We start from the raw sequence: 21508 nt of genomic DNA on the forward strand, positions 1-21508 counted from the left end.
AATATTAATTATTATAAACAAAATTTTGAATACTAAATAATACGACATTATTTTATTAGGTTCACTATTGTAAATATTTATGAACCGATAACAAATTACTACATTAGTATCTAGTATCAAAAATTTTGTAAACAAATTATTTGTTCGGAACTTCGGATGGTCCAAAGAAAATTATGTTTTGGGACGCCATAACAAAATTATGTAATCATAAATTATGACCCTTAAATTTGAAAGGATGAAGTCACCGCCGCGCGAAGTAACGGTGCCAGTGTGCCACTCTGACACTCAACAAGAGGCCTGAACAAAGTGTTTGAAATATTTGTAACATCTTGTTGCACATTTCAAAATTTTTTTTTTCTTTCTTTATTCTAATAATTTTCCCAAAATCTCAATTTTAGTTCACTCTGCAACTGCGAGTTGGGAGCTTTTTAGTCTGGTTCATCAATGGCGAACCTTCCTATTGTCCAATTCGAAGAGAAAATTTTAGAAACGGTGGAACAGCATCCAGTTGTGGTTCTAATCGGAGAGACCGGTTCGGGAAAGAGCACGCAACTCTCTCAGATGCTGCACCGAAGAGGCTATACCAAATCTGGAATCATCGGCGTCACTCAGCCGCGCCGAGTTGCCGCAGTCTCCGTCGCAAGGTACAGCGTTAAACAACCATTTCTTTGTTTCATCGGCTTGTGTTATTGATTTTGGTGGTGATTTTCAACTCGTGCTCGTTGGAATATGTACAATTTTTAGGGTTTTTAGGATTTAGGGCTGATAGATTGAAAATTAGTTTTCTATTTTCTTGAAATTTAGATTAAGCGTAAAAGTTCCCCTTAGCTTGTCATGTTACTTAATTAAGTTGAGACTTATATAGATAAAATAAAATTATTGGCAACATTTTTATGTAGGTTATTTTCTGAGTTGCTGATTTTGGACCAACATTATGAATTTTTCTTTTTATCTTCTTGTATATGTATGTATGTATATATATATATATATTTTTTTTTTTTTTTTTACTTTCCACAGACGTGTTGCACAGGAGCTTGATGTTCCTCTTGGTGAGGAAGTTGGATATGCCATCAGATTTGAAGATAGAACCTCAGAAAGAACCCGCATAAAGTAAGACTATTGGTTTAATTTCAATTTTCTAGCCAGTTTGTATGCTATTAAATCTGTTTGAGCTCTTACTGTCGATTTGTAAAATTGATCAGATACCTTACTGATGGAGTTATGCTTCGTGAAAGCCTGGCGAATCCAGAGCTTAATGAATATTCGGTTATAATACTAGATGAAGCTCATGAAAGGAGTCTAAACACGTAAGTTTTACCATCTATTTTCATCTTATGTGTTTCTGAGTTAAACCTTTGTTAAATTTAAACATTTAAACTTCCGCATCTTTGTTACTTGTTTCTTTACTCCTTTGCAATATATGTAAAATGTAAAAAGTTTCTATTTTTTCTATTCCAGAGACATATTGCTGGGATTGATGAAACGCTTGGTTAAACGGCCTGCCTCAAATTTAAAAGTTCTCATTACTTCAGCTACTCTTGATGGTGATAAAGTATCAAAATTCTTTTCAAATTGCCCTGTAATGACTGTTCCAGGGAAGTTATACCCTGTTGAAATATTGTACAGCAAGGAGCGTCCCAAAAGCTATCTGGAGACATCTTTAAAAACAGCTCTTGGTATGATTAGGAATTTAGTTTACTTATTGAAGTATGATTTATGTCCATTCTTTCATTTCCATTGCAGCTTCTTTAATTATTTTTCTAAACCTTTCTTGTTTTATCGTTACACTTATGGGAATACTTGGTATGGTAGCACCTTAGGAGAGAACAAAGGGGCTCATTTCCTTTCTATGTTGACTTAAGATTCCTTATGTTGATCAAATTTAGGGATCGGAAACTTGTTTTCCTTGATACTCCTCTTCAATTTCGAAAGTTGCAATTATTAATGAGATTGTAACAACTATGTGTCTTTTTGTAGATATACATATTAAGGAACCAGAAGGTGATGTCTTAATATTTATGACTGGACAGGTGTGATATCTCTCTCTCTCTCTGGGGAGTGCATTCAGTCTACCCCATTTGTTTGTGAAAATTGGTTTGTAATTTTGATTTGTTTGTTGTTAATGCATCAATTTATAAAAAAATGTTCCACTATATGTAGGATGATATAGAGAAGTTGGTTTCAAAATTAGAAGAGAAAATCAGAAGCCTGGAGGAAGGATCTTGCATGGATGCCATAATCCTTCCCCTTCATGGTTCTTTGCCGCCTGAAATGCAGGCAAGTCTTTAGTACTTATATATTTGATGTCTTTTAAACACCCATATTATTTCTCTGTCTTAATGCTAATATTTGCTGTGGTCACACAGGTACGTGTGTTTAGCCCTCCGCCACCAAACTGTAGGCGAATAATTGTTGCCACAAACATTGCTGAAACTTCTCTGACTGTGGATGGTGTTGTGTAAGAGAACCATTGTAGAAGATTATCGATCAGTTTTTATTTTCTCAGTTTTGAATTAATATTCTCATCATTGTTTGCTTGATGCTAAACTATATTCTGATTCTTTTAATTTATGTCAATGTTAGGTATGTTATTGATTCTGGTTATGTTAAGCAAAGGCAGTACAACCCATCAACTGGCATGTACTCTCTTGATGTTGTTCAAATTAGCAAGTATGGAGCTGATCTTTCATGGTTCAATATTGCTTTATCATTACCATCCTTCAATTTGAATTTATCTTTGTATCTGTGTGTTTTGCACTGATTTAGTTCAGTCATGTTTTCCTTCATTAAACATTGTTTTCTCTTTTTTTCTTTCTCTCACTTGGGACATTTTCTAATTTTGTATATGATTTTGATGAGCAAGTAAAAGGGGTATGAATTTCCATGCTCCTTCCTGTAACAATTAAATTAATTTTTCTTCTTCTTGTTCTTCCTCATTCATACTCATTGCCCATTTTATGATAAGCTTTCAAGGTTTTTAATGCTAAGATGAGTTGTAGTCTTGATTTAACTTCCTGATATATGTGTTCTGGAAATTCCTCGATCTCTTGCTCCCTACCTGAAAGTTGTTGCAATTGAAGCACCTTTGTTGCTTGGTTTTTATCTGATTTATTCTCTTTCATCTTCTTAACTACATTTATGTGGCAAGAATGAAATCTTTGTTAGTATTTTCTGCTAAAATAGTTTCTTATATAGTAGCAGGTCCTTGTATGGAAAAAGTTTTCTTTTTCACTTTAAGATAAAGATTCCCAAAACCATTGTGAGGCTGTGGTGTATCCATGGCATCTCAAAGGAAGGATGAGATCAAGGCTGCTTTCTTACCATTAATGTAATAGAAGTATCTATTTCAATGAAGGTTGTGGAGAGTTGTTGTCAAGATAGGCTGTAGGAAGTTTCTAACTTTGTCTGATAGAAATGTTGTCTATGGTGGCCATATTCATTGTATGATTTTCTTTTATGACAAAGAGATCACTGAGAACTATGTATTTATTTATTAATTTAATAGATTTGGTATCATATAATTGCAGAGTACAAGCAAATCAACGTGCAGGTCGAGCAGGAAGAACACGTCCAGGGAAGTGCTATCGGCTATACCCTTCCACAGTTTACCATGATGATTTCCTGGATGTAACAGTTCCTGAAATACAGCGATCTTCCCTTGCTGGAACTGTTCTTTATTTGAAATCATTGGACCTCGCTGATATTGATATCCTCAAATTTGATTTTCTTGATTCCCCTTCATGTAAGAAGGCATTTATCTATGAAGATTTTGTCTCCTTGGCGTACAATTTTAGATTCCTGGATGGTTTTAAAACATGTTGTTGGCTTTGTTGCAGCTGAGTCTTTAGAAGATGCTTTGAAGCAATTATATCTCATTGATGCTATCGATGAAAATGGATTGATCACAAAAGTTGGGCGAACAATGGCTGGTATTGGATCTGCATCCCCCTATTGCATAATATGTCTGTGGTAGCTTCATGTTGCCACCATTTCAAATTATACCTGATTTTTTGAAGGAATTTATTTATATGTATAACATCTATTCTCAGGCCATATTTCTTCTCGTATATTTTGTTTATGTTGGAAATCATTTCAATATAAAGATGAATATTCTGTGGGTGCACTGAGTATCTGTGTTAATTCTATGTAGAGCTTCCGCTAGAACCTTCGCTCTCCAGGACCTTAATGGCAGCAAATGAATATGGTTGCTTATCCCAGGCTTTGACTGTTGCTGCTATGTTGTCTGCAGAAACCACATTGCTTCCTGGTCGAAGGTTAACACATAAATGTCTCTTATAAGCAAATTCCTTGAATGTCATAAACCACAATAATAAGATTTTGTTTTCTGAATTAACCTTCAGTTATATCCTTAATATTTCATTAACAGTTTTATACACATGAAATTTCTTGGTCTTCTAGGAAATTTGCTTTTGAGATAATAATAGCTTTATATCCTCTTGCAGCAAGAATACTGAGAAGAAGAGGAAACATAATCATGTGGACCTTCCTGATGGATCTGGCTGGGGGGATCATATCCAGTTGCTACAGATCTTTGAATGCTGGCATCGAACTAACTATGATATTGATTGGTGCAAGGATAATGGCTTGCAGGTGGTTTTTATATTTTGGGTTAATGATATAGTTGGGACAAAATCGTGTCACAGGTGTCATATCAAGTATCAACTATTAAGGACTGAGGAATGAAGTGACATAGATATTCCTTAGGGAGTGTTTGTTGTCTCTCAACATGCAATCATTTGTTTAGTTGCTTTTTTCATTCTGTGGCCTACTGGGCTGTTTTTGCATGCCTTTTATTCATCTCTAACAGTACCTTGATTTCTTGTCATGAGAAGAAGGGCATCCCTTCAACTTCCATGTATTAGACTAACATATGTTCTTCCCTGTTATGAACTTATGGAACAAGATAATATAATATTTCTGAAACTTTCTTACCCATTGTAGGTTAGAGGGATGAAGTTTGTCAAGGATGTTCGGAAACAGTTATCTCAGATAATGCAGAAAATAGCAAAAGGTAAGTAATCTGAAATAATTAGGGAGCACTATTACAATGTGGCAGTTGGAGCACAGCATCAGCATAAACTGTAAAATAAGGAAATATATTCAACCTTTATTTATTTCAGATCTGTCTTCTTATTTGCTATTTTCCTCCAATATGTGTCTCTATGATGTTATTGTTAATCTTATTTCTGAAAAACAGGGCCATTAGATGTAGAGACAAGCAGAAGATGGGAAGAAAGCCAACACAATTATCTCAATTTGAGGAAGGCTTTGTGCACAGGGTATGCTAATCAGCTAGCTGAGAGAATGGTGTATCACAATGGTTATCGAACATTGGGCTTTAAACCCCAAGTGGTACAGGTATTCACTTTAAAGTTCAATCTGTGTTTCCCATATCATATTTAGATGATGGTTTATCAGAAAACCGACTAACGTTTCAACTTTTCAAACAATCAAATTATATTATATGCCCTATACTAATGACTTTCAAAAAGTTTAATTTAAGTAGGAATAAAATTGTTGCCATGTGTCTTTCACTAAAACAGGTTAAAACCCTTAACTAGGTATTCATTTGATCCTTTTTGAATCTTGAGCCTCAAACCCTATGCATTTTTTAAGTTGAATATTTCCGTTTCTTTTTTTCATTGATCCATGCCTGTGTTGTGTCTTGTGTATAGGATTTTTTCCATAAGGCAAAGACCTGTTTATTATTATTATTTTTTTTTTCTCAATCAAATAATCTTAAGTTTTTCTTTTTTAAAATTAGGTGCACCCATCCAGTGTACTGAAACCAGATGATGATGGAAAACTTCCAGAGTATGTTTTGTATCATGAGCTCATTGCAACCTCACGCCCATACTTGCGATCCGTTTGTTCTGTTGATATTAAATGGGTGACACCTATTATAGAGAAGGTTAATAAACTAAATGTCATCAAACTGAGGTAATTCACTTCCCTTTCAAGCAATTTACAGAGAGAGATATTGTTTGTAATTTAAGTTTGAACATGAATATTGATAAGCTTGATCTTTTGCTTCTGTGCAGTGGAGGGATAAATCATATTGAAGAGGGAACTGAGGGAATTAATTCAAACTTGCCAAAGAAAGAGGTCGTTGTTGCTGGGGTTCCTGATAAGCCTGACGATAGAATACAAGCAGCTAGGGAACGATTTCTTGCTCGTAAGGGAAAGAAATGAGCTTAGTCATCATTTTTCTACTGGCTTAGGTATACCGACTTAACTGCTGGTTTCAACCAGTTCTATTTGTGGGGAGTGAGCATATGAAGCTTGTCAGGAAGGAAGAAAGCTGGTAAGAGCTTTCACTTATGAGGCTTTCGAGATTTATCTTTTATGGATCTCATTATTGAGCCCAACTCCTTTCATTTCAGTGTCAACCATGCTTATAGATCTACAATACGAGGTTAGTTGGAAGACTTGAATCCTGGGCATCAATTGTTAAGGTTCCGACCCCAGCACTGCCATAGTTTTTATAAATCGTCCCCTCAACTGGACTGATACTTTTCGTCCCCTTCCTCATTTCTTCCAGTTTCGGTGTTTCACCTCACTTCCCCAAACAAAAATGAAAAAGTAGGTCGCAGCATTCCTTCTGTAAGGCTAGGTTTCTGTGTTATTGTGCTCGGTTAGCAACTTAAAATGACGGTTAATCTATGATCTGATTTTTTCTTTTACATTAGGACCCAAAAATAAAAAAATAAAAAAAAAAAAGAAAAAAAAAATGTAAGAATTAGAACACCAGTGGATAGGTTAGGAAATAATTGCTTATATTTGATGGTTTTTATAATTTAGGATTTCCAGTTCGGGATATCATCAAGAAGATGAGAAAAAGGAATCGACCTTGTTTGCATAGGGATACGGTGATACAACTTTGTTATCTTTTTGTCTCGAGGGGAAGATTTTATTAAACGACGTGAAGTAGCTAGGTCATCCAAAGGATAGAAATTTTCATATCCTAACGAGGGGCGGGACATTAGCACTCCCATGAATGGGAAGCTTCGTCATAGGATAGAGGAATGGCGAAGATGGGACCCTTTCAATGTCTCTGTGGGTGGACTTGCTGGTTAGCCTGCGTCAAATCTATGCACAATGTCAGTCTCACAGTTGGGAATTCTATCTCTTTTAACTTGTGCATGCCTTTAATAAATGATTTATTGGGCTACACTTTTATCATTGACTGCATAAAAGTAGGGTTAGCAAATCATATAATTTAAATTATTTTTTTATTTTTGTTTTTTAATTTTAAAAATCTAGTAAAAGAAGGTAAATTCTTCGATAGAAACTAATTAAATTCTTATAAGTTGTTCAAAAAATATTGAATTTTTTTAAAATAATTGAAAATTTTTATGCTTTTTTTTATTCCTAGTTAATTTTATATCACATTAATATCTACTATTATAATACCATAAAAGCGAGGTAGATAATCTATTATATAAAAACTATATCTATAAGTAAATTAAAAGGCGTATATTTTATGCATAACAAAGTTATTATTTATTTCAGCCAAAAAAAAAAAAAAAAAGGAAGAAGAAAAAAATTATTCAACCGGCTTAACGAACTAACTAATTAATTATTATTATTATTATTTTTAACATATAGCAATCACAAGTATTCTAATGACATGTAAAATTTTATTAACGGAAAAGCAAAATGGCTAGTCGTGTTAGTGGAGGTCCTTGGCCATGAAAAAACCAGTCTGGATCAGATCCTATGAAGTTATCATATCTATTAAATCCAATCCAGACTCTGCTTTTCAAGAACTTGATGCTGGGTTCTTCCAAATAACAGTCAAGTAGTATATGCTCTCAATGACTTCTTAACATAGAGAAAATTATGGTAAAAAAAATGGTAGCAAATTACTTTTCAAACATAAATTTAAAGCTAAAAAAAGATTTTCCTACTTAAATTAGAAATTTTCATATTTAATGTTGAACAGGAATTGATTTTACATTATTTCTTTTAATCTTCACATAGCTTTTTAAATTTAAGTCGATTCTTATCAAACATAAAAAAACTTATTACTAAAAATGTGAGAACAAATAAATAAATAAATAAATATATACGTGCCACCAAATCACCAACCAACCCAAAGCGAAGCGAAAAGGTACAACAACTCTTTAGACCAGAACTACCATGAGATGCAACACCTAACACCATGGTTGGTTTTGAGCACTGCCTCTGAATAGAGAATAGTCCATTCATCACCATTTCCAGTCCTTCTTGCTATTTATACAAACACCCATTGCACGTAAAGAGCGCCAAAAACACACACACACACGAAGACTGGGAAGTAGTAGAAACTGAAAGAGGGGGATAATGGGGAGCTCAGCAGTGGCACTGGACGACATATCCTCCGTCGACATAATGAGCGAACTCCTCCGCCGCTTCAAGTGCTCCTCAAAGCCCGAGAAACGTCTCATTCTCGTTGGTATTTTCGTTTTTTATTTCATGGGATAAGAGTGGCAATTTGCTTCTTTATTTTGATCATATATGGATGTGTTTGATTTGGTTGTCTTTCTTCCTGATTGGCAATTTGTTGTTCACTGTGGAGTTTATTATACATGAAACTATAATTTTAGAAGGAAACTGAATTTGGACAATGTTCCATTCAACTTATCTTATACAGAAGCAAAGGTTTTGATATGCCAAAAAATTTTGAACCAAAATCACCTGTTATACATTTTGAGGCTTAAGCCAAAGGCTTTATTTGATTCTTAATTACATTAGATGAATGGCAGGCCCACCGGGATCTGGAAAAGGTACACAATCACCCATTATAAAGGAGGACTACTGCTTGTGCCACTTGGCCACTGGTGATATGCTAAGAGCTGCTGTTGCTGCTGAAACCCCTCTTGGCATTAAGGCTAAAGAAGCCATGAATAAGGTAACTATTCCCATTTCATTTCTTCATATAAATTTTTCATTGAACTTCAAGTTTTGTCACTTTACTTTGAGGCTTAGTTTCATGGGCTGCTTGTTTTTGGTGATTAAAATATTAAATTGGGTTTGGCAAATTGGCAGGGAGAACTTGTATCTGATGATTTGGTGGTTGGAATCATTGATGAAGCAATAAAGAAGCCCTCATGCCAAAAAGGTTTCATTTTGGATGGTTTTCCAAGGACCGTAGTTCAAGCCAAAAAGGTTGTTCATTTCTCTTTTCTTTTGTCATGTAATGTCTAACCAACCAAGTTTCTATGCTTATTAAGTCCACTTTCCAGCATCCAAGTTGACCTCTCTTAGTTTTCTTGTTTGATTGGATATTGTAAGCTTGATGAGATGCTTGAAAAGCAAGGAACCAAAATTGACAAGGTGCTCAACTTTGCAATTGAAGATTCAATACTGGAAGAGAGGATCACAGGTCGATGGATACACCCTTCAAGTGGTAGATCCTACCACACCAAATTTGCACCCCCCAAAGTCGCTGGTGTTGATGATGTATGTATATTGGTATTAGTTTTTTTATCCCTCTTCTTCATCATTTTGTAAATAGCAATAAAATTTTTATCCTGTTGTTAGAGTTCTGCTATTAGGAATTCTTATTTTCCTTTTTTGGGTTACTAAATGAAAGGTCACCGGAGAGCCTCTGATTCAACGAAAAGATGATACTGCAGAAGTTCTTAAGTCAAGGCTGGAGGCATTTCACAAGCAAACTCAGCCGGTATGCTTCATTCTTTGGTTTGAGATACTATGTTTTTCTTTTTAGTTAACTTCATTGCTGAAACATACTAATGTTTAGAATTTCATAAATATTTTCATGGTGAAGACCGTCTTGTAGTATTTCTTTCAATATCTAAAACTTTGTGCATTTTCAAATTTTTAATAGCCCTGATGCTCTGTGTTCACAAATTTACACTCATTGCTTTTGATGTGTTTGCTTGATCTTTGCCATATTCTACTAAATTTCCCATTGCTGATTTTGAGCTGCAGGTTATTGATTATTATGCAAATAAAGGTGTAATATCCCAATTGCATGCAGAGAAACCTCCTAAGGAGGTAACCATTGAAGTTCATAAGGTTCTTTCTTCGTAAAAAATGAGATCACTTTTGAGTTGCCTACATTGGACTGGTCTTATCTTTGATTTTCCCTCTATTCGTAGAAAATGAGATCCTTTTGCGTTGCCCACACTGGACTGGACTGGTCTTATCTTTGATTTTCCCTCTAGACTTTCCAACAATTTACAAGGTTGACGAGATGAAATCCAAATTCTGATGTTTTCATTTTTGTAACAATTGCAATAAACAATTTTCATCCACCTTTGATTTTCCCTCTAGACTTTCTAACAATTTACAAAGTCGAAGAGAAATCCAAATTCTGATGTTCTCATTGGTGTACCAATTGCAATAAACAATTTTGATCCACCCCACCTACAAATAAAAACTCATCCAAAAAACAAAAATCAAGACAGAAACACTGGGACTAGCTTTGTGTGGACCCTCTTCCAAAGGAAAAGAGCCCTCCAAAAATTACCGTATGCCACTATCTGCGGCGAGCACACGGTATTCTTTAGTAAAAGGCGAAAGAATAGTTCGCTCTGTGCTCACCGCGTGGCTGCGTGGTTTGATAAGTTTTCGCTGCTCTCAATTATACAAGTCCGGAAAACCTCGGTTCTTAGAAGCAAGCGATGTGGGACTTTGGAACGTAAATGATAAACGTTGAAGCCCGAACCAACCTAATAACATTAAAATATTATAAACCCAATTCAAACCAGGCTATTCGTCCCCTTTTTTTTTTTTTTTTTTTTTTTAAACACTAAAATTCTGAAATGGTGATTGAGCAAAGCATAATATTGGCTCCTCATTGGAGACCTTATATTATTATTATTATTATATATAAACATAATTTAATCAAAAGAATCCCCAAGTCTGCTTGTTCTTTCGTATTGGGTTTGTTAGTGACCTTACGTAATACATGGTTTTGTCTCATGGCACAACAATTTGGTTAAAATTATCACAAATATAAGATATTTCTTACTTTTCTGATCTTCGTCATAAATGATAAATGGAAGAGGAATTGGAAGTCTAAAAATGCTGGTTTTATTTTTAGACAAATACTGATTATTAAAAACCCAAAAAGGATATTATTCCCAGATGACATTTTTTTTTTTTTTCCCTCACAACCTTTTCATTACCTCTACTTCTATGTTCTCTAGTAAAAATGTTTGAATTTTTGACCTCTTTAATTCTGTCTTACATGAAAATTTTTCAAATTTAAATATTATATGGTTCTTTATACAGTCGTGTATGTTTGTTCATAAGCAGTTTCATGAGAAAAAATTTCATGAGAAAAAAAAAATATATTATTTTATAAATAAGAATTTAGAAAGTACAAACAGTTCAAGCGCATTTGAGGAAAGAGAAAAACTGTAGAAATAAGACGACGACAATGCAAAATACAAGCATTTTGCAGCATCAATCAACAAACCCATGAAGTTGACTCTCAAGGCTGTAGAGCTCAGTCTGTTAGCAAAGGACAGCACGGTTTCATACTAGACAGCGATTTCCAAAGGTATTAACTTAAGCCTTGTATCTTTGATTCTCTGTCACATCTCGGCTCTTAATTCAATCAAAGTTACACTCTAATCCTCAACTTATATCTGTTTTTACTTCACAGACAACAGAAACGTTTATTTTTGCGAATTTCAATCTGAAATTGATATAAGTTCGCTTTTTTATTTAGTCACTTAATTGCAACCATTTTTGTTCCTGACCATAAAAGATAATTTCTTGCTCTTTCCCTTTGTTTGTTGTTTTCAAGGCTTTGAAAATAGGCAATTTTGGTTGAGAGTGAGAAGAGTAGAATGAAATTGACGCCAAGGGAGGTTGAGAAATTAGGTTTGCACAATGCTGGATATCTTGCACAGAAGCGACTTGCTCGAGGTTTGAAGCTCAATCATACTGAAGCTGCAGCACTCATAGCCTCACAGGTTGTTCGTTCATGACAATCATTTTGCATAATCTATATCTTTAGGATAGCAAGCCTTTTTGGCTGATACTTGAAAATAATTTTGATAATTGTAGTTATGAGCAAATGTTAAATAGTTTCATATGTTTGTAAATGATATTAAACTTTATGAAATGATTTAATAATGAAAAACATTTTTTTTCTTTTTGGGTGTAAGATTTTGGAGTTTGTTCGTGATGGAGACAGATCTGTGGCAGAATTGATGGACTTAGGGAAACAACTCCTTGGAAGGTAATGCTGTGAAATGTGAAAAAAAAAAATTTAAAAATATATATATATTTACTTCCGCAAATATTTTGGTTTGCATAAGACTGATGAGAGATGGATTTTTGAATCAGCAAAGGCAATAGAAATCAGAATTTGGATCTAAAAAGCATTTAAAATTAAATATTGTCTTCTCTTTTTGAACAGGAGGCAAGTTCTTCCTGCTGTTCCATATCTCTTGGATTCAGTTCAGGTACTGATCTTGTTGAGATTGTATTATTTATACTGCTATAGCAGTTCAAATTATACCCCTGGTATGACGTTTTGCTTCAATTATTTTAAAGAAGTAAATTTAAATTTAGGTTGAAGGGACCTTCCCTGATGGGACTAAGTTAATCACCATCCATGATGCCATTGCTAGTGAAAATGGAAATCTGGAGCTAGCTTTACATGGTTCTTTTCTTCCAGGTAAGGGCCTAACTTGTATTGAAAAGATTCAAATTGGTTTCTTTGGGCAACCCCTGGCTCTAGTCTACCAATGTAGTTCCAATTTTTCTTGATTGTCCAAGCAGCTTACATAGAGATTTAATTATACAATCTAAGGCTTCTGGATTCAGAGTTTTGTACATTCTGTTTAAATTTTTAGTATGACTTTCAGATTAAGCTATGTGGAATCTGAAACTAAATTTTTTTAATTTATGAAGGTTCTTCTTTCCTTATATTTGCACACTATGAACTACATGATTTATTGTGAAGTAAGGTTCACCCATTAAAAAGATTTCTTGACAGTTGAACAATGATCTACCAACTGTTTGTGCATAGAAAGGTTAGGATAACTCGACTGTAAAATTAATCATTCAATTCCTATCACGTGGTTGTTTTGGTTGAGTTGTCTCAACTCCCACCTATTTGCACTGTCAAGCTCAGTGTAGTAACTGCAAATTCTTCAGGCACCTGTAGTATGTTTAATACCATCAGAAACTAAGTAGATTATGCATCTTCACTTTAAACATGTAAAATTGGAGGAGAACTCCAAAGTCGTAGCATCAATCAGTATCATATAGCATTACTGAGTGAAAATTATTTTGCAGTTCCTCCACTTGAGAAGTTTCCATGGGTTGTAGATAATATTAATCCTGGTGATATAATCTATGGGAGTAGTGATCCTATTGCTATTAATTCTGGAAGGAAAGCAGTGATCCTCAGAGTTGTCAACACTGGAGATAGGCCGATACAGGTCCCTGTCATTAACTTTGCACTCCTTGTTCTTTTTTCCTTTTTGTTTGCAACTTAGTATTTTTTCTTTTTATTCTTTATTAAAACTTTAAAATACTGAACCCTATAAGACAGGTAAACAACGACAGTTGGTATTTGTTTTGGTAATAGAGACTGACAGAGGCAGTCAGGTTGATTTTTAGCTCTCATTTTCTTTGTAATGGTGTCCATACACATTTAATAAGATGCAGAATATTCATTTTTCACTTTGACGTTGGATATTTAGTGAACTAAAAAAACTTGCAATTACATGGTCAATAATATTTTCTAAGATAAATACACACACACACACACACACACACATATATATATATATATATATATTCTCACACTTACTCAAATAAGGGGGATTTTGATTTTATAGATTTGGTGTGTGTGGAGAGAACACTGACATATCTAATCTCTCTTATAAATTGAACTCATGACACCTCATTTGCTCTTTTCTGAAAGAATTTTTCTTAAAATATAATTGTATAGCATTATTTTCAGGTTGGTAGCCACTATCACTTTATTGAGGTCAATCCCTCCTTGGTTTTTGATCGATGGAAAGCATATGGCATGCGCCTCAACATAGCAGCTGGCACAGCCACACGATTCGAGGTTGTATTTTTTACCTTCATATGTTTTTGTTTTGATGTGAGGCCTTTGAACTATCATTGGGATATATGATATTATCCTCTTGGAATAAGAGCTAATTCTTCACTAAAATAGTGATGTGCTGACATGTTTAGCCTTTTTGTTAATCTTCTCTAGGTCCAAGTACTTCAATATAACATAGTTTTTGCTTTGCCAGCCTGGGGATTGTAAAAAAGTCACACTTGTAAAGATTGGAGGTAACAGAGTGATCAGAGGAGGAAATGGCATTGCAGATGGTCCAGTTGATGATGCCAAATTCAAAGAAGTCATGGAAGCTGTAAAATCAAGAGGCTTTGGAAATAAAGAAGAAGAAAATGCTAGGTGTATAACATTCTACCCTGACACTTTGTTTTATTTCTTTCCTGTTAACATTTCCTTTGTGTGATTGGGTAAACACTTTGTTTTATTTCTTCTACCATGATGATTAAGCATACCTGAAGATGTCTAACCTCAGAATTGATTTCGCAGTGAAGGTGTTACTGGAATAGAATCAGCTTTCACCACAAAAATTTCTCGTGAAAAATATGCTACAATGTATGGTCCCACAACTGGTGACAAAATTCTTCTTGGTGATACTAACTTGTATGCTGAAATAGAAAGCGATTTTGCTGTATATGGTGATGAAAGTGTATTTGGAGGTGGCAAAGTTATAAGAGATGGGATGGGCCAGTCTTGTGGACATCCACCAACTGGCTCTCTGGATACTGTTATAACTAATGCTGTGATCATTGATTATAGCGGAATTATTAAAGCAGATATCGGTATCAAAGATGGTCGTATTGCTTCCATTGGGAAAGCTGGCAATCCAGATATCATGGATGGTGTTTTTTCTAATATGATCATCGGGGTAAATCTTTTCTCACAATGCAGCTGTAAGATGTATAATTGCCAACCATGTCAATGGCATATGCTTAACCATTTTTCACTATTAGGTCAACACTGAGGTAATTGCCGGGGAAGGAATGATAGTAACTGCAGGGGCTATAGACTGTCATGTACACTTCATTTGCCCTCAGTTGGCATTTGAAGCAATATCAAGTGGTAAGCTGCATAACTGCAAATACTTTTTGCTGTAATGGTGCTTATGACATATGTACAGATATTTATCCATGTACACAGAGAATAAATAGTAAATGAATTAGCTCAGAATACAGAAATATTGGCAGGAGGTTAAATATTTTAAGCGATAGCATGTCAAATAATTGTAGGGAAAAATTGGGAAGTTGCTTTCTGTTTATTATGCTAATGCCACTTTCTTAAATCAGAAGATGTTTGTGAATAAATTGGCTTATTCCTTTGCTGTATGCCTCTTCTTGAAAATGAATATGATTTACTTTTAGAAATTTTAACATGTGTTTGACTTAGATATAAAAGAAAAGAAATATCTGTTTGAAATGCTCTGGGACATTATTTTTACTGACTCTATTTTCCAAAAATTCCATTGGCAGGCATCACAACACTAGTAGGAGGTGGAACAGGACCTGCCGATGGAACTCGTGCAACAACTTGTACACCAGCGCCATCACAAATGAAACTTATGCTGCAATCAACTGATGACCTGCCTCTAAATTTTGGTTTTACAGGGAAGGTGTGTTTAATTGTTCATGCCTTTTTAAATTCCTCCGTATTGTCCCTTTGCCTACTCATATTTATAGAACAGACTAAATCCTCAATCTCTCTCTCTCTCTCTCTCTCTCTCTGTGTCTACATATATATATTTTCTCCTTGTCATACCTCTTTTTTACTTTAGGGTAACAGTTCCACATCTATAGAGCTACATGAAATAGTCAAAGCTGGGGCAATGGGATTGAAGCTTCATGAGGACTGGGGAACTACCCCTGTTGCAATAGATGAATGTTTGACTGTTGCAGAACAACATGACATCCAGGTACTGCATTTTTTGTCTTATTTTAGATTCCTGGGAACTTTTTAGTGAATTTCAATTTCAAATTTATATATATCGGCTATAATCAGATTTTCTTAATGATTTTTAATTTGTCAGGTTAATATCCATACAGACACCTTGAATGAATCTGGATTTGTGGAACAAACAATTGCTGCTTTTAAAGGAAGAACCATCCATACTTATCATAGGTATAAGTAGCAGACTATGTTAACTTCACATTTGCTTCCACAAGATATTGGCCACAGCTTGATGTCTGCTCTGTTGGTTTTATATTCTACATTTCCTAGGTTTTTTCACTTTTCAGCTATTTCAGTTTTCTGATGCCTGCCCTTGGTATCCTTTTGGACAGTGAAGGTGCAGGGGGAGGCCATGCTCCAGATATCATCAAAGTATGTGGTGTGAAGAATGTCCTACCTTCATCAACGAATCCAACACGGCCTTTCACCTACAATACTGTAGATGAGCATCTTGACATGTTGGTATGAGAAGATATAGAAAATATTAAAACAGCATGCACTATGGAATTGCAATTCACTCAATTTTGTTCTGATTCACACAGATGGTCTGCCATCACCTTGACAAGAACATTCCAGAAGATGTACAGTTTGCTGAATCAAGGATAAGGGCCGAAACAATTGCTGCAGAAGATATTTTGCATGATATGGGAGCAATTAGCATTATATCTTCTGATTCACAAGCTATGGGTCGAATTGGAGAGGTTTTTAATTCTTCTTTCCTTTTCTCAGAAATCTTTTAACTGAAATATAAAACTCTTTACATGATAATTCATAACCTTTACAATATTCAATAACTTTAAAGGTAGTTCCTATTTATAACTATTGATAATAAAAAGGCAACTCAACTATAAGAACATAATTGCAACTTATAATTGAGAGACCATATACTTCTGAGCTAAGGATATTTCATATATATTATTTATTTATTTTATCAGGTGATAAGCAGAACTTGGCAAACTGCCCACAAAATGAAGTCACAAAGAGGGTCTATTGGCCCTAGTGGATCGCTCAATGATAACTTTCGAATCAAAAGATACATTGCCAAGTACACTATAAATCCAGCGATAGCTAATGGGCTTTCTCAGTATGTTGGTTCGGTTGAGGTGTGCTACTTTTAGCTCCTATTTATCATATTCTTTTTACTTTCTGAGCTGTAACACAATTGAACAATTTTATGTATCAAGTTGTATATATTTGGAATTCTATGGATTGTTCTTTCATGGATAGCTAATCATATCTGCATATTGCATGTGCATGCTATATTATGGATTCCATAAATCATTCTATACAACAAAGTAATCCACTGTAGATATCCAAGTGGTCAAAATTATTTGATATCAGTCTCATTTTTGCATTTAGATGCAGTTTGCATTTTTTTACACTTTAGTTTACTGGTTTATGGGATTCATCAACCTCTGTCGGACAATGTAGTTACAAGGTTGTGATTAATGAAAATAAAGTTGAGAGTCTAACTTCCATCTTGTGAGTTTCGCCTGCAGGTGGGAAAGTTGGCTGATCTTGTTCTATGGAAACCATCATTTTTTGGGGCAAAACCAGAAATGGTCATTAAAGGTGGCGTAATTGCTTGGGCTAATATGGGTGATCCAAATGCAAGCATCCCTACACCTGAACCAGTTAGGTTTTTCTTCTTTACATTTAATTTTAATTTTCTCAATCTTATACATCCAAGGGTGCTTAGCTGGTTAACAAGCATTTATATTGAGGCCCCGGGCATTTATTTCACTTCACAAATGGAAAGTGACTGCACAAGAAGTTTCTGAAATAGTCCAGAATACCAAGATTAATGACATTATATTCCTTCTGCAGGTTATGATGAGACCAATGTTTGGAGCATTTGGCAAAGCCGGTAGTTCTCATTCTATTGCATTTGTCAGCAGGGTATGCATCACACTCTCTCTCACTCACGCACACATGCATCAAACATTCATAAGAGTTAATTTTCTTTTTCACGAACAGGCTGCAATGGAGAATGGAGTGAAAGACTTATACGGACTGCACAAGATGGTAAGAGAAGTGAGCAATGTTAGGAGCCTCACCAAACTTGACATGAAGCTCAACGATGCGCTTCCAAACATCACGGTCGACCCCGAGGCATATACGGTTACAGCAGATGGTGAGGTTCTTACCTGTGCTGCTGCCACCACTGTTCCCCTCTCTAAGAATTACTTCCTCTTTTAAGCTCTCAAAACTTACTTCATACTATTTCTATAAAACTGTGACAAACCAATTGGTGATCCTTGAAAATAATTAAAAAATTGAAAAAAAAAATCTTTGTACTTGTGATCTGTATGCTGCACGTGGTGAATGCAGTAGATAGCTAAAACAATATCTATAGTTCTTTCTATAAGTCAGGGGATAAGAGAAATAGAGACCACGGAGCATACAATTTGTACGAAAAAGAGAGAGATAATAATGATGATCATTTTGAGTGCAAGTTATATCTTTGCCCATCTTCCGTGACCTTCCTTTGCGACATCATTTTAGAGAATCTATGGACTGTTTGGTGTTTGGCCATCTGTGTAAAATAGAAAACTATTTTCAAAATAAAAGATTACTTGTTTAACATTAATTTTTAAAAACAATTCTAGAAAACAAATGAAAAAAAAAAAATTGGAAAACAATAAAATGATATTTTCACCTATTTTGAAAATAATAAAATATATATTATTTTATTTTTTTTTCATCGTTTCTCTTTCTTACAGAGAGAAAATTATAGAGAAAAAATATTACTTTAATTTTTTGGAATATCCTAGAGAAAGAAATTTGTAGAGAGAGAAAGATAGAATATTATGCCTTGATAAATGTATCCAATTAAATTTTTTTATTCTTTTATTATATCTTCCTCATTTTTTTAAAAAAAAAATTTAATAGAACAACTTAAAAAAATAACTATTCTTTTTTTTATTTTTTAATCCTTTATAAGTTATATTAATTATTTTTTATTATTATTTTTTATTTTTTTTTCCTTCGTTATATACCTACTAGTTTTTTATTTCTTTTATCTTACTTATTTTATCAGTTTTTTTTGGGGCAAATATTTTTTATATCAATTATTTATTTTGCTATTTTGTTTTTTTTTCCTTATCAAATATTCTCTCTCTTTCTCTTTTCTATTTTGTTCTTTTTCCTAATTTTTCATTTTTCCTTTATTCCATTATTTTTTTCTTATTTTCCATTTCTATCATTTTTTTTTATTTTTTAATTTTTACTTTTTTTATTGTTTTTTTGTTTTTCTATAAGTTATTCTTTTTTTTTTCCCTTATCTCTATTTTTTATTTCTCCATATTTCCCATTGTATTTATTTTTTTCCTTTTCCTCTACAACAGTGTCAAAAAGATTTAAACATGTAGTTTAACTATGTTGGTAACATATAAAAGTTAGTAGTTTTATTATTATGCTAATATAAGATTTTATGGATGTTTATAGTTGAAAATATTATGTTAGACGTGTAGAATTTAATTATTTAATTAATGCAAAATCCCAAGTCCCTATAATTATTTGCTTGAAACTCACATTAAAGAATTAAAAGCATATATTGTATAATATCAATAAGGTTTAAAAATTAATTAATGAAAAGATAATTTACTAATAACGTGGAACAACGGTTAGTCATACAAAAAGTGGAAACGCATAGCTCTAAAAGCCAACTATAAATCAATGACAAATTAAATATATATAATAAAAAAATTACCATTATCTCCTCTCAAATTTCAAACAGTTTTCATTTTTATTTCCTATTATTTCATTCACACCCTTCAAAATAATTTCATCTACATCCCTTATAATAGTCCCAATTGTAATTTTCAAAATCTGAAAGGCTAAATTGAAATTAATGCAAACCTGTGAGTTTACATGAAATATTCTCAAAAAAATATATAGCTATAAATATTATATATAATGTTAATCAATTAATAATAATTAAAAAAAAATCAACAGTAAATAAATGTTATATTTTATATATATTATTCATTAATATGTAAATACATTAATATATATATATATATATAAATATAAATATTATAGCTATATATTATATATAAGATTCCTTGTATGTTAAAAAAAAATAGAAAAAAATGAATTTTTTTTTTAAAAATTTAAAAGTTATTTAGCCAAATATGTTTTCTGTTTTTTTAGTTTTGAAAATTGTTTTCATGTATTAATGGCCAAAAGCTTTTCGTTTTCATTAAACAGCAGAAAATAGTTTTCTATTCTCTATTTTGAAAATAATGTTTTAAAAACAGAAAATAGAAAACTGTTTCTACTGTTTAATGAAAACGATGAGTGTTTGGCCATTAATACTTGAAAACAATTTTCAAAACTAAAATAATAGAAAACATGTTTGGCTAAACAATTTTTAAATTTAAAAAAAAAATGTTTTCATTTTTTTCTACTTTTTTTTTTATTTTTACATACAAGGGACCTTATATATAATATATAGCTATAATATTTATTTATATATATATATATATATATTAATGCATTCACATATTAATGAATAATATATATATATAAAATATATATCAAAATATAATATAACATTTATTTTTTGTTGAGTTTTTTTTAATTATTATTAATTGATTAACATTATATATAATATTTATAGCTATATATTTTTTTGAGAATATTTCATGTAAACTTACAGATTTGCATTAATTTCAATTTACCCTTTCAGATTTGAAAATTACAACTGGGACTATTATAAGGGATGTAGATGAAATTATTTTAAGAGGTGTGAATGAAATAATATGAAATAAAAATGAAAACTGTTTGAAACTTGAGAGGAGATAATGGCTTTTTTTTATTATATATATTAAATTTTTCATTAATTTATAGTTGGCTTTTTAGAGTTACGTTTTTCCATTCTTTATATGACTAACAGTTGTTCCACGTTATCAGTTAATTATTTTTTATTAATTAATTTTTAAACATTATTGATATTATACAATATATGTTATTAATTCTTTAATGTGAGTTTCAAGCAAATAAATTCATGTGTATACATAAATAAAATAATTATTGGGATTTGAGATTTTGCATTAATTAAAAAATTAAATTCTAAAAGTCTAATATAATATTTCCAACTTTAAACATCCATAAAATTTAATATTAGCATAATAATAAAACTACTAACTTTTATTTGTTACCAACATAATCAAGCCACATGTTTAGACCTTCTTGACACTGTTGCAGAAGAAGGGTAAAAACAAAAATAAACAATAAAAAGGAAAAAAATAAATACAATGGAAAATAAGGGGAAATAAAAAATAGAGATAAGAAAAAAAAAAGAATAACTTATAGAAAAACAAAAAAACAATGAAAAAGAAAAAGTAAAATTTGAAAAATAAAAAAAAAATCTAATAGAAATGGAAAATAAGAAAAAAAAATAATGGAATAAAGGAAAAATAGAAAATTAGGAAAAAGAACAAAATAGAAAAGAGAGAGAGAGAGAGAGAGAGA

At 32.7% G+C, this 21508-nt stretch overlaps 3 protein-coding genes and 1 non-coding gene across 16 annotated transcripts; 3 read left to right on the top strand and 1 right to left on the bottom strand.

Annotated features, from left to right (window-relative positions):
* The first annotated feature begins 135 nt into the window (after positions 1 to 135).
* Positions 136 to 7203, top strand: LOC107428387 (probable pre-mRNA-splicing factor ATP-dependent RNA helicase DEAH4). 11 transcript variants are annotated; one of them, XR_003057474.3, is made up of 18 exons: positions 136 to 644; positions 1018 to 1110; positions 1203 to 1307; positions 1459 to 1676; positions 1978 to 2030; positions 2161 to 2277; positions 2367 to 2458; positions 2584 to 2670; positions 3528 to 3742; positions 3837 to 3929; positions 4151 to 4274; positions 4464 to 4611; positions 4963 to 5032; positions 5219 to 5379; positions 5786 to 5961; positions 6063 to 6325; positions 6405 to 6603; positions 6823 to 7203. XR_003057474.3 is itself a non-coding variant. In XM_025078099.3 (16 exons), the coding sequence occupies exons 1-16, from the start codon at positions 445 to 447 to the stop codon at positions 6211 to 6213; spliced, it is 2103 nt and encodes a 700-aa protein (XP_024933867.1). In that variant the 5' UTR covers positions 136 to 444; the 3' UTR covers positions 6214 to 7203. The 11 variants fall into 11 exon arrangements, 1 of the variants encoding a protein (XP_024933867.1); XR_003057475.3 differs by having other exon boundaries at positions 6923 to 7203; XR_009635139.1 differs by having other exon boundaries at positions 6405 to 6436.
* An 895-nt stretch (positions 7204 to 8098) lies between these two features.
* LOC107428356 (adenylate kinase 4) lies at positions 8099 to 10389 on the top strand. 3 transcript variants are annotated; one of them, XM_048462568.2, is made up of 6 exons: positions 8099 to 8458; positions 8758 to 8914; positions 9052 to 9171; positions 9298 to 9465; positions 9599 to 9688; positions 9958 to 10389. In XM_048462568.2, exons 2-6 carry the CDS (start codon positions 8762 to 8764, stop codon positions 10057 to 10059), a joined length of 633 nt encoding a protein of 210 aa, XP_048318525.1. In that variant the 5' UTR covers positions 8099 to 8458; positions 8758 to 8761; the 3' UTR covers positions 10060 to 10389. The 3 variants fall into 3 exon arrangements, with proteins under 3 accessions (XP_048318525.1, XP_048318527.1, XP_015894367.1); XM_048462570.2 differs by having other exon boundaries at positions 8099 to 8454; XM_016038881.4 differs by having other exon boundaries at positions 8109 to 8458; positions 8769 to 8914.
* A 74-nt stretch (positions 10390 to 10463) lies between these two features.
* Positions 10464 to 10581, bottom strand: LOC112493254 (U5 spliceosomal RNA). Its single transcript, XR_003057682.1, has one exon. It is a non-coding gene; the product is annotated as a U5 spliceosomal RNA (small nuclear RNA).
* A 429-nt stretch (positions 10582 to 11010) lies between these two features.
* On the top strand, positions 11011 to 18499 carry LOC107428375 (urease). Its single transcript, XM_025078095.3, has 19 exons — positions 11011 to 11536; positions 11786 to 11954; positions 12150 to 12223; positions 12404 to 12449; positions 12559 to 12664; positions 13288 to 13433; positions 13961 to 14071; positions 14265 to 14428; positions 14576 to 14954; positions 15040 to 15148; positions 15556 to 15695; positions 15858 to 15995; positions 16110 to 16201; positions 16363 to 16492; positions 16573 to 16731; positions 16966 to 17133; positions 17530 to 17664; positions 17858 to 17929; positions 18008 to 18499. Exons 2-19 carry the CDS (start codon positions 11829 to 11831, stop codon positions 18227 to 18229), a joined length of 2517 nt encoding a protein of 838 aa, XP_024933863.1. The 5' UTR covers positions 11011 to 11536; positions 11786 to 11828; the 3' UTR covers positions 18230 to 18499.
* The last annotated feature ends 3009 nt before the right edge of the window (positions 18500 to 21508 follow it).

Source organism: Ziziphus jujuba, chromosome 12, assembly GCF_031755915.1.
Source record: "Ziziphus jujuba cultivar Dongzao chromosome 12, ASM3175591v1".
Lineage (NCBI taxonomy): Eukaryota > Viridiplantae > Streptophyta > Magnoliopsida > Rosales > Rhamnaceae > Ziziphus > Ziziphus jujuba.